Source organism: Diceros bicornis, chromosome 19 (assembly GCF_020826845.1).
Source record: "Diceros bicornis minor isolate mBicDic1 chromosome 19, mDicBic1.mat.cur, whole genome shotgun sequence".
Lineage (NCBI taxonomy): Eukaryota > Metazoa > Chordata > Mammalia > Perissodactyla > Rhinocerotidae > Diceros > Diceros bicornis.
In genome coordinates, this window is record NC_080758.1 from 1,716,844 (window position 1) to 1,728,259 (window position 11,416).

At 57.6% G+C, this 11,416-nt stretch overlaps 1 protein-coding gene across 1 annotated transcript; it reads right to left on the bottom strand.

Annotated features, from left to right (window-relative positions):
* Positions 1 to 781: 781 nt before the first annotated feature.
* Positions 782 to 2,012, bottom strand: RPS21 (ribosomal protein S21). Its single transcript, XM_058562344.1, has 6 exons — positions 1,972 to 2,012; positions 1,681 to 1,743; positions 1,536 to 1,599; positions 1,308 to 1,379; positions 931 to 986; positions 782 to 845 (listed from the first exon to the last, which is right to left on the bottom strand). Exons 2-6 carry the CDS (start codon positions 1,728 to 1,730, stop codon positions 836 to 838), a joined length of 252 nt encoding a protein of 83 aa, XP_058418327.1. The 5' UTR covers positions 1,731 to 1,743; positions 1,972 to 2,012; the 3' UTR covers positions 782 to 835.
* Positions 2,013 to 11,416: the final 9,404 nt, after the last annotated feature.

The following is an 11,416-nucleotide window of genomic DNA, read 5'->3' on the forward strand; positions in this document are numbered from 1 at the left end:
TCCCCCGCACTGGCCTGCTGCTCCCTCCTTCCTCAGCCACTCAGACTCAGGAAGACTGCAGGGTGGAGGGTGAGGCCCGTATTCCCACCTTATTTATTGCAGTGCCTCCCTGTTCCCTCCCAGATGGCCCCCACACCCGACACGCACCCACGAAGGAACGGAGGATGGAAGTTGCTCAGCCCCAAGCAGCTTTCTTCTGGAAAGCAACCTGTCCCGCCACCATAGCACCTCAAGGATATTCTCGTGTTACAAACCCTATAAGGGACAGACTTCCAAAACGTATCTTCTGGTTTACAGCTTAGCCTCGAGGGACACATCTTGGGCATTTATGTGCTTATTTATGTGGTAAAATGTAATTGTTATCAAGCTTGTCTGTCATCCCCTTCAGTGTCCTTTTTAATGCCAAAAGCTGCCACTGTGTGGCGCTCGGGTCCCTGCAGCAAAGCCAGCATTGAAGGCAAACCTCCGCTGAGCCAGCATCCTGAGAACAAGCCCAGACATCTGAGGTGTGTCCCAGGGCCTGGTGCTGCTCCCTCAGTACCCTCTAGTTACGGATTTAAATGTGTCAAGCGACTGTCTGACCTCAATGTCAAGTCATGTGTCACCAATCTGTTTGCAAATGGTAACGTAGTTGTGCTTTGAAGTAAAATTTGGTTTTGCAACATACTTCATAGGTTGTCTCCTTTCAACTGTTGTCAACCGTACACAGCAAAATGTTGGCCCTGACCCTCCAGAGCCCAGAGAGGTGCGCACGTACTGGCATGGAATGAACCAACACGGGTGGGTTTCCATTCTTTATTTATGACAAGTATTCCACATCCGTGATCCTCTCCACTCAGAAGTTCCTAAAACAAAAGAAAGGATAACGTTAAAATCTTGTTTCTGGACAAGTCCTAGGCCTCTACGTTCAAACGTGAGCCCTCTTCTTACTTTGAGACGATGCCATCAGCCTTGGCCAGTCGGAGAATAGAGTCATCTGACTCGCCCTAGAAAAAAAACACATGGGGACTGTCTCTCCTGCACTGTCCAGCCACATCGTTGTCCCAAGTGAACAAATGGGCAGACTGGCCCAGTCACGTGGCCTCATGCCTGACTGGCCAGGGGCAGGGGGCCTGTGATAACTGGGTAGCCCCAAGGTAAAGGCTCGAGCACCCCTTTTCCACTCCCACCCAGGGAAGGGCAGGCAGCCAGCAGTCCAGTGGGCTAGCTTAAGTATTCTGCCCACAAATCCGCTCTGCCTGGAGACAGGGAGGAGGACGCTGCTCCCCACTCCAAGGCCCGCGGGAGCAAAGCGAGGACACACTCACCATCCTGCGGATGGCCCCGCAGATGGCGTACGTCTTAAACTGACCGTTGAACCTGCCTGTCACTTTGTCAACCTATAAACGGAGAACGGGGGTCAGAGAGACGACACCCAAGCGCCTGCAGCCCTAAGCCCGGAATTTAGGAACCATCTCCCCCGCCCCGCCCCCGGGCAGCCCCGATTTCGCTCCCTCGGCTCGGAGCCTCCCCCTGGGACGGCCTCCCCGGCTCACCTCAGCCACGTTCATCTGGATGGACGCGTGATCCTTGGCGCCGATGATGCGGTTGCTGGCGGAGCTGCGGGGGGAGCGCGGTGAGCGGGGCGGGGGCGCGGGGGGCGAGTGGGGGATGCGTGGGGGAGGCGGGAGGAGAGCTTACCATTTCCGCGGCACGTACAGGTCCACGAACTCGCCGGCGTCGTTCTGCATGTCGAGGGCGCGTCTGCGAGAGCCCGCGAGGCGCCGTGAGGCCGGGTCCGCGCGCCCGCCCCGGACCCCAGACCCGACCCCGACCCCCGCGCGCCCGAACCCCTGGCCCCGGCCCCCGATCTCGCGCGCCCCATCCTGGCCGCGACCCTGGTCCCCCCGCGCCCGGACCCCAGCCCCGGTCCCCCCGCGCCGAGTCCCCGGCGCCCGCCCCGATCCCCCCAGAGCCGGGCCGCGCGCCCACCTGGTGCCACCACGCCGAGCGCGAGCGCAGAAAGGAAGCGCCGCGGCCCGGGCAGCGCTATTGGCGGGCGGGGCGGGGCCTCGGCGAGTGCTTCCGGGTCCCGGCGCGCCGCAGCGCGTCTGCGCGGAGAGCCCCGCCGCCCTTCCGCTTCCGGCGGGCTGGCAGGGGCGGAGTCTGGGCGCCAGGGGTCGGGGCCCCGGGACCGACGGCGGCTGCCGGTGAGGTTCCCGGAGGTGGGAGGGCCCCGTGGGCCGCGTCCCAGCCCAGCTCCAGGCGGGGACCCCTGCGCTCCTGGTGACGTCCCCGCAGTGCGGGGGCCACCGCGGCGTCTCTCCCCGGTCGGCCCGGCCCGGCCCGGGGCGGGCGGTGCGGTGGGCCCGGGGCCGCCTTTCTCGGAGCGGCGCCGTGCGCCGTATGTCAGATGGCGGCGGTGCCCTCCGCTGCCGGGACGCACCGAGGAGGGCCCGGAGCGACCGGAGAGGAGCGCGCGAGGGCCGCCGTTGACCTTGAGAGCAACGGAGAGGGAGCCCCAGGCGGGCGGGGCACGCCAAACCCTTGGTGGTGGCAGAACCAGGTCAACCCCAAGGCCTCGCCCTGCCCCATTCAGACCCCTCCCCAAGGACCCTTTTCCCCCAACCCTTCCAGTCACCCCACCCCGTTCCTGCCCAGGGCGGTACTGACCGAAGGGCTGTGCCAGCCCCATTCCTGGTGCAAGGGTCCAGCAACGGAAAAACAGAAAAACCCGCGATTGCAGAGCTGCTTTCCAGAGTCCCCTTCACCACATTCCTGGGAGTGCCACGGTGGTCGCTCAGCGAGAACATCTGCCTGGGCTTCCATCTCCCAGATGAGGCGGAAGACCCCTTGAGGACTGCTCGAGAGCACGTACATCCCCCTTCCCCCAGAGGGGCTGCCTGAGGCTGAGCCCTGGATGCCGAAGCCTCGGAGACGCCACTGCCCCTTTGCCTGTCTAGCCTGCCTGGTCCTCCAAGCCTGGGCTCCACACCTCTCCCCTGACCCAGGTCTATGTCAGGCTGCACAGTTGAGGGCTCTCCCCGGGCTGTGTGTGCTCACCCTATGGGACTGCACACAGTAGGTGCACAGAGCACAAAGTCCAGTGAATGTGCAGGTGACCCCTGTTGGCCTGGCTGCACAGCGCTGTGGTTGAGTCACTACCAACCTCATTACTGCTCTGGGAGGATGTAATGTCTGGGCCTGGTTGGAGCTGAGGCTGCAGATCTCCTCTTGCCTGGAAACCAGTGTTCATATGGGCAGTGTGTCTGCTGTTCCTTCCACTGGGCTCCAGCAGCTGGGCATTAGGAGTGAGGTCAGCGCCTCCCAAGAAGGTCACGCAGTATTCATGCAGGCCTGGAGAGGTGTGTGCTCTTTCCAGGACCCCCAGCACGTGCACAGACATGATGTGTTTATGTTTGTGGTTGGGGATCTGCACCTGGCTCACCTGCGTCTCTGTGTGAGTCAGCCCAGCTAGACCTGGTGATCAAAAGATTCTCCCTATAGCTGGAAGGCAGGAGACGAAGCAGCTAGAGTACCAGAAAGGAGAGAGTAGCAGAGAGAGGTCTGCAAAGGGTGTTTCTGGAGGAGTCAGCAGAGACGAGAGCCCAGAAATAAACCCTTGCATGTATGGTCAAATGATTTTTGACAAGGGTGCCAAGACCATTTAAGGGGGAAAGGACTGTTTTCAACAAATGGTGCTGGGAAAACTGGATACCCACATGCAAAAGAATGAAGCTAGACCCTTACTTCACAGCATAGGCAAAAATTTACTTGAAATGGATCAAGGACCTAAATGTAAGACCTAAGACTCCAAAATTTTTAGAAGAAAACACAGGGCAGAATCTTCATGACGTTGGATTTGGCAATGATTTCTTTCTTCTTTTTTGTTTTAATAAAAAAACCTCATTTATTTATTTATTTATTTTGTGAGGAAGATCAGCCCTGAGCTAACATCCATGCTAATCCTCCTCTTTTTGCTGAGGAAGACCGGCTCTGAGCTAACATCTACTGCCAACCCTCCTCCTTTTTTTCCCCAAAGCCCCAGTAGATAGTTGTATGTCATAGTTGCACGTCCTTCTAGTTGCTGTATGTGGGACGCAGCCTCAGCATGGCCAGAGAAGCGGTGCATCAGTGTGCACCTGGGATCCGAACGCAGGCCGCCAGTAGCGGAGCTCGTGCACTTCGCTAAGCCATGGGGCCGGCCCCGGCAATGATTTCTTTATTATGCGACAAAGACACAGGCAATGACAGCAAAAAAGATAAATTGGATTTTATGAAAATTTTTAAAATTTGTGCATCAGAAGACACTATCGACAGACTAAAAAGGCAACCCACAGAATTCGAGAGATTTTTTGCAAGTCGTACATCTGATAAGGGGTTAATATTCAGAGTATATAGAGAACTCTTAAAACTCAACAACAAAAGAAAACAAGCAACCTGATTCAAAAGTAAGCAAAGGACTTGAATAGACATTTCTCCAAAGAAGATAAACAAATGGCCAATAAGCACATGAAAAGATGCTCAACATCACTGATCATCAGGGAAATGCAAGTCAAAGCTACAATGAGACACCACCTCACACCCATTAGGAAGGCTCCTATCAAAAAAACAAGATAACGAGTGTTAGTGAGGATGTGGTGAAATCAGAAGCCATGTGCACTGTGTGGGAATGTAAAATGGTACAGCTGCTGTGGAAAACATTATGGTGCTTCCTGAAAAAGTTAGTAGAATTACTATATGATCCAGCAGTTCCACTTCTGGGGATATACCCAAAAGAATTGAAAGCAGCGTCTCAGAGAGATATCTGCACACCCACTTTCGTTGCTCCATTATTCACAATAGCCAAGAGGTGGAAGCAACCCAAGTGTCTGGGGATGGATGAATGGATAAACAAAATGTGGGATATATACACGGTGGAATGTTAGTCAGTCTTAAAAAGGAAGGAAATTCTGATACATGCTACAACGTGAATGAACCTTGAGAACATTATGCTAAGTGAAATAAGCTAGTCACAAAAACACAAATACTTTGTAATTCCTCTCGTATACGGTACCTAGAGTAGTCAAAATCAGAGAGTAGAATGGTGGTTGCCAGCGTCTAGGGGAAGGGGGATGGGGAGTTAGTGTTTAATGGGTATAGACTTTCAGTTTTACAAGATGGAGAGGTTTTGGAGATGGATGGTGGTGATGGTAGTACATTATTAATGCATTTAATACCACTGGACTGTACACTTTAAAATGGTTAAAATGCTAAATTTTATGTGTGTTTTGCCACAAAAAAAACTTAAGACGATAAGACACATGCGCACATGTAGGCACGCGCAAGGCTGCGCACACAAGGTGTCACAGTCTCCTCTCCCCTGGGGCAGGGTCCCAAAGCCAAGTTCTTCAAAGGGAAACTGTGCCCTCCAGCCTTGGGCCAGTGAAATCTGGATGAGCCTCTCTTTGAGAAACCCTGCTGTCCAAAGTCTCAGATCCCGAACAGGAGCCAGCAGCCCCTGAAGGGAGCCGAGGTGAGTCTCTCATCAGCAGGGCTTCCTGGCATCTGTAGGGGCCGGGGCGGCCGCTCAGGCTGGGGCAGCAGGCTACCTGATGTCAGGAGCTGTCCCCACATCCCACTTGCACTGTCCCCAGCAGCCACTATGGGGTGCCCAAGAGCCACGTCTGGCCCTGCAGGCAGTCCTGTGAGGCACCTGGCTCCCTTGTCTGCTCCCTTCCCACTTCCCTGCTGGCTGAAGGGGCCTGAGCCACCTCCCTCAGACCCCTAGCCCCCCACTCATGGGGTAAATTGTTTACTGAGCTTCCTGTGGGGTCTGCAGGTTGGGAAAGGGCCAGAGGTTGCGTGGGACGAAAGGGATGGGGAGGGCAGGAGGACCTGGCACTTGAAGACACTGTCAGATTGAGTCCTTTTTGCAGATCTCAGGGAGGCTCCCAGGGGCTCAGAGCAGTAACTGTTCAGCAAGGTGGTCCCAGTCAGTGTCCCTGCGTGCCCTGGTGTCTACTGTTCCTGCCTTACTCCACCCCCAAGTGTCCTAGATAACCTTGACTGCCAATATCACATCAGGATTACAGCCAAGTTTGCAGTGTCCCTCTGCCTCAGCTGTCTGACCTCGGACAAATTACTTAGCTGCTTCCTCCTCCTGGCTATAAAGTGGGGACGATGGTAATAGAGCCACCCCACAGGGCTGGGGTTGTATGCATTCAACGGGTTAACATATGTAGTGCTCAGAGTGGGTGTGACACTCAGGAGGCACTCAGCATCACCACCATCACCACCGCCACCATCGTCACCGTCACCTTCATCATCATCACACCACCATCGTCACCATCACCTTCATCATCATCATCTCCACCGCCACCATCATCATCATCGTCACCATCATTATCATTGTTATTATTATGTTGTGACCCCAGGTCACACGGCTGGATTTGAATCCTGGCTGGTGCAGTGCAGCCTTCCAGGGGACCCCCCCCCCTTCCTCCCAGAGCAGCTGTTTCTGGTCCAGGCCAGCCCGAAATGCATTGTGTGTGAAAGGGAACCAGCCCCAAACCAGGAAACCCTCCAACCGAGCCTGGGTGGGGGCCTGGGGTGAGCTGCAGGTCAGGGCCGAGGGACAGGCCTTCTCCCTGGGTGGACCTGGCCTGAAGCTGCGGCCACCGGCCCCTCCTGCCTGCCTTTCATTCTCTGGGGAGAAGCCCTGGCTCACGACAGAGTCCTTGCCTCAGCGGGGTTCGTGGGGGTGGGGAGCTCGCAGGCTTCAGTGAGCCACCAGGCAGGTCCTGGCGCCTCCCGCCCCCAGCCGTGATTCGGGACCATCCTCCGGTCTCAGAGGGACAGAGGCAGTCACTGGCCCTCCCCAGTCTCGGCGAGGCTCAGGGGAGGTCACGGCGGGCCTGCAGCCCGGACATGTGGATCAGACCTGAGCAGAGTGTGGGGCCCTCAGCGTCATTACCCACAGTCTGTTCAGGCCCCTGGGAACCTGGAGTGCAGGGCGGGCATCCCGTTCTGTTCCGTTCCACTTTATTTCATCTTATTTTACTTTATTTTGTCAATTTATTTTAGTTTATTTCAAATATTTTACTTCATTTTGTCATTTTATTTTACTATTTTTATTTATTTCACTTTATTTCCTTTTTTGTTTCTTTTTGTGAGGGAGATTGGCCATGAGCTAACATCCGTGCCCATCTTCCTCCATTTTTTATGATGTGCAGTGCATAGATCCATGCCTGGGATCCAAACCTGCGAACCCTGGGCCATCAAAGCGGAGCCAGCAAACTTAACCACTACACCACCGGGCCGGCCCCTATTTCATTTTATTTTACTTTATTTCAAATATTTAATTTTATTTTGTCATTTTATTTTACTATTTTTATTTATTTCACTTCACTTTATTTCAAATATTTATTTAGTTTATTTCAAATATTTAACTTTATTTTGTTATTTTATTTTATTTATTTTACTTTATTAGATTTTTTTTACTGAGATCTAACCTACACGTGATAAAAAGCGCAAACCCTAAGTGTTCCAAATCCCCTGGATTTTTACATCTGTGCTCACCTAGGCGGGCAGGGCTCCCTGCCTCAGGTCAGGGGCTGGGTGGGCCAGTCCCCTGCCCTAGTGGGCTCCCAGGAGGCTCCCGCAGGCCCTCCCGGGTCACAGGTGAAGACACTCCAGAGCCGGGGCAGGGGCCTGAGCCAGGCACTCTGGGCCTGGCTTGTGCACCGAGTCCACCTGGAGGGCCGGCTGACAGTGACTCCTCTGCCCAGCCGCACCCAGCGGAGAGACACGGCTAGGTCAGAAACACCCACGAACGTCCCATCTCCTGGCCCCACCCCTCCCGTGGGGAATGGCTACGGAGGACAGAGCCAAGTGACAGGAAAGGAGGCACTTCCGTCCCAGGCGCACACAGAGCCTCCAGCTGGCTCGTCCCAGCGGACACACCAAGGGCTTGCCACGCTGGCCGGAGGCCAAGATGTTCCAGCCAAACAGAGTGGAGTTCCAGGCTCAAAGGGAGAGAGCTCAGAGCACAGGCAGCAGGCCTTTCCACCCCCAGGGCCAGGCCCCCCCACAAGCTGACCTCTGAACCCCAGCCCCTCTATCTCAAGGTAGGACAGCACTGTATTAAGGCGAAGACCTGGGAACAAGACAGGCCTGTTTTCCAGCACGTCCCCCACTCCCTGGTCCTTTGCCTCTCAGAGCCTCAGTTTCCCCATCAGGAGGTTGACTCTGTTCTCCTTGACTCCGTGGGCGGAGGTGAGGGTTCAACAGGAAAGGGGCAGCTAGGGGCCTTGTAAGAAAGGCCACATGGAATCCACACCTGGGGGAGCGTAGACACAGGGACAGAAGACAACACTTATGCCCACCCCTTTGCTGCTTTTCTCTCCAGTGGAAACGGGTCTGACAGTCCATCTGTCTGCCTGTCTGTCTGGGAGGTGACCTTGGACTGGTTCTTGGACCCCGGCTCTTCCTGCCCTTGGCAGAATGGGCAACACGTGTGCATCAGCAAGCAGCCGCTGGCACCAGGATGCGACGGAGCATCCAACACAGGGCTCCACAGGAACGGGCGTCCCCATGGTGGGCACACAGCAGTGTGCGAGTCCCAGCCTCCCCAGGAGGGTCCTGACTACCAGCCTGGCACCTGGTCAAGGCCCCACGGAGACCCCGTGGCAATGCTGTGAGGAGGTACAGTTATGAGCCCATTTTACAGAGCAGGAAACTGAGGCCGAGGGAGAAAAAATCACTTCCCCAAAGTCACGGAGCTAGGGCTCCGGGGGTGGAGGGGTAAGACCCTGCGCGGCCAGGATGGGGCTTTTGTGCTAAAGGAGAGGAGCCCCCCACGCTGAGCCCTGAGAAGGGTTGGTGGTGGGGTTTAAGGCACGAACACATTCAGAAGCAGCAGTTGGATGTCGCTCATCTCCTCTCCCCGCCCTGGTGATGCCCAGCTGGGGGCCTGGGGTGGTCTGGAGCAGAAGGTGGCTCCTGGTCCTGGGCGGTGACAGGGCCTGCTCTCTGGGCCCCACCCCGCTGTCTGAGCACCAGGCCAGCTGTGTGTGTCAGCAGCTGCAGAAACATGCCCAGAGGCAAAGGTTTGATTGGCCTTGAAAGGCAAGGTGGAAAGTTCCTGCCCAAATTCCTGCCCCCGGTAAGTGGGCCTGGCCCAGGCTTGTCCTGCTCAGCCCTGCCCCCAGCTTCTCTCAGCTCTGGGCAGCTTCTCCCCTCCCTGCCAGGCTCTGCAGGCTCTCTGGAACTCAGACCTGGGACGTCCAGCACCGCCTGGCCCGGAGATGCCAGAGCCTCTCTACCTGCTATGACCTCATGCAGGTGGCTGTGGGCGGGTGGCCGTGTGGGGCCAGAGGCTGTCCTGGGCCCCGGAGTGGGCACTGGGCCCTGCAGTGTGCTGGACAGATGGTCCCTGTCCCCAGGGAGCTCACGGCCTGGGGAAGAGGACAGGACACATGGCAATGCAGGCTGTCACAACTGGGGGAGGGAGGGTGCTACTGGCTGCTAGTGAGTGGAGGCCAGGGACGCTGCTCAACACCCCACGGTGCCCAGGACAGCCCCTCAGGGAGGCATCCGGCCCAGAGTGTCAACAGTGCCTGATCTAGAAGGGCACTGGCCCAGCTGAAGAGGCTGCGTAGGTCAGGTGGCAGGGAAGGCCTCTCCGAGGAGGGGACGTTGTCATGCTGTAACCAGCCCTGACAGGTGCCATGCCTTCACACGGGTCATCCAGTGCCCCTGCAGCCAGAGGAGAGGAGATGGCACGGGGGCGGGGGCAGGGAGAGGTAGACAGGGATCTGGTGCCAGGCCTGGGGAATTCCAGAAGGCAGAGGCCTCCCTACCTCTCCTCCTCTCCGACTTCCAGCTCCCAACAGCCTCTGCCACATTCCTCCCCCTGGGTGGGCAGACGACGGGGGACTCGGCGCATTCCTACTGGAGATACGGGGAGGCCTGGAAGGCAGTCTGCGCCAGCCTCCTGCGGGACCCAGATAACCTCTGTGCAGGCTCTGCCCCACTCCGCTTCCTGGGGCTGGGCCATGGGGCCTTGTGAGCACACTCGGGGCCGGCTCTGTGAGAGAGCATGTGGGCGCACGTCCAGCTAGGAGCACACCTTCCAGGCCCGGGAGTGAGCACCATGCAAAGGAGGTCAGGAGTCACCAGCCAGCGCAGGCAATGTCGCCTGGTGCCTTGGGGTCATGGCGCCAGGACAGGCAGAGTCACACGGAGCGTCTGATCCTCGGTCTCCCCGTCTGTAAAGTGGGCTTTCGTGAGCAGCACATTATGCCATGCATGTTAGGCACTTGCCTAGCGCCAGGCACGAGGGCGCCGGAAACGGCAGCCCCCAGTGGCCCCTGGGTGTGTGGCACAGGGTGGCCTGGTGTCACAGAAGGGCTGGGGCCAAAGGGTCCAAGTCAGATGGTGGGGACGAGGCAGGAAATGCAATCATCCATTTGCCGAGGGGTCCAGGGAGTTCGTGCCCCTGACCTGAGGTCACACAGCAAGCCAGGGATGGATGGAGCCGGGAGTGGAGGCAGCTGGAGACCCGGGCTCCAGGGAGGGGTGGCTCTCGACTCCCAGCCTTCGCCTCCCTCTCTACCACTCCCCAGAATCTGAGCGGGAGCCCCGGAGGAGGCCAGGCATGGACTCCAGACCCCTTTGGAGAAGGAGACCGGGCTCCCAGCAGACCCCACCACTGGTGGCCTGGCGGGAGCCTTCCGAGTCTCTATACTTACATTCCCCCGGGAATTATCTCCCCAGAGGAGCCGCAGCACCAATGCTTTGTGTGTTGAAGCTTGAGACCCACAGAGGCCTGGAGCTGAGCCCACCCACCACCTCCACCTCATCCTGCAGGGCTGCCTCCTTGCCTGGCCCACCCCTCTCCCCCCAGCCAGACAGACGAGCTGGAGGCGTCTGGGCCTGGCAGGAGAGGGGCCCAGCGGGGTAGGGGGGTTCCTGCAGGCCTCCCCCTGCCTTTCTGCTCCTCTTGAGCCCTCCTTGTATGAAATTGCGGTGACAGGATGGAGGGGCTGGGATGTCACTTGCATCTGAAGCACTGGTGACCCTAGGGGAGCCCCCTGTCGAGCTGCCTGTGTGACAGGCAGGGGTGAGGCCTGGTGCTGGGGCAGATTTCACAGCCAGGCCTCCAAGGGGCGAGCCTGCAGGCTGCCCCGAATGGTGACGAGGACAGGATGGGAGAGGCCGTGACTCCACTGTCACCGTCTCCGAAGACTCAGCTCCAGGCTGAGTCAGTCTCCCATTTAGGGTAGGGTGTCTCGGGTTTACTGTGGCCCACACCTCCCCAGTGCTCATCAGAAGCACGGGACCAGCTGGTGATCGACGACGGGCTGTGTGGGTGGTCCCACTCTGCCTCTGCCATGTCCACCTGAAGGCCTGGTGGGCATCCCCTCCCACCTACGCCACCCTCCATGGCCCCACT

What these genes read in the sequence shown, in the direction of transcription:
- RPS21 (XM_058562344.1), bottom strand. Translation starts at nt 1,730, where the DNA reads ATGCAGAACGACGCCGGCGAGTTCGTGGACCTGTACGTGCCGCGGAAA. An exon ending in CTGTACGTGCCGCGGAAATG is followed by an intron (nt 1,600 to 1,680) that starts GTAAGCTCTCCT and finishes CTCCCCCCGCAG; the next exon opens with CTCCGCCAGCAACCGCATCA. An exon ending in GCGGGGCCATCCGCAGGATG is followed by an intron (nt 987 to 1,307) that starts GTGAGTGTGTCC and finishes TTTTTTTTCTAG; the next exon opens with GGCGAGTCAGATGACTCTAT.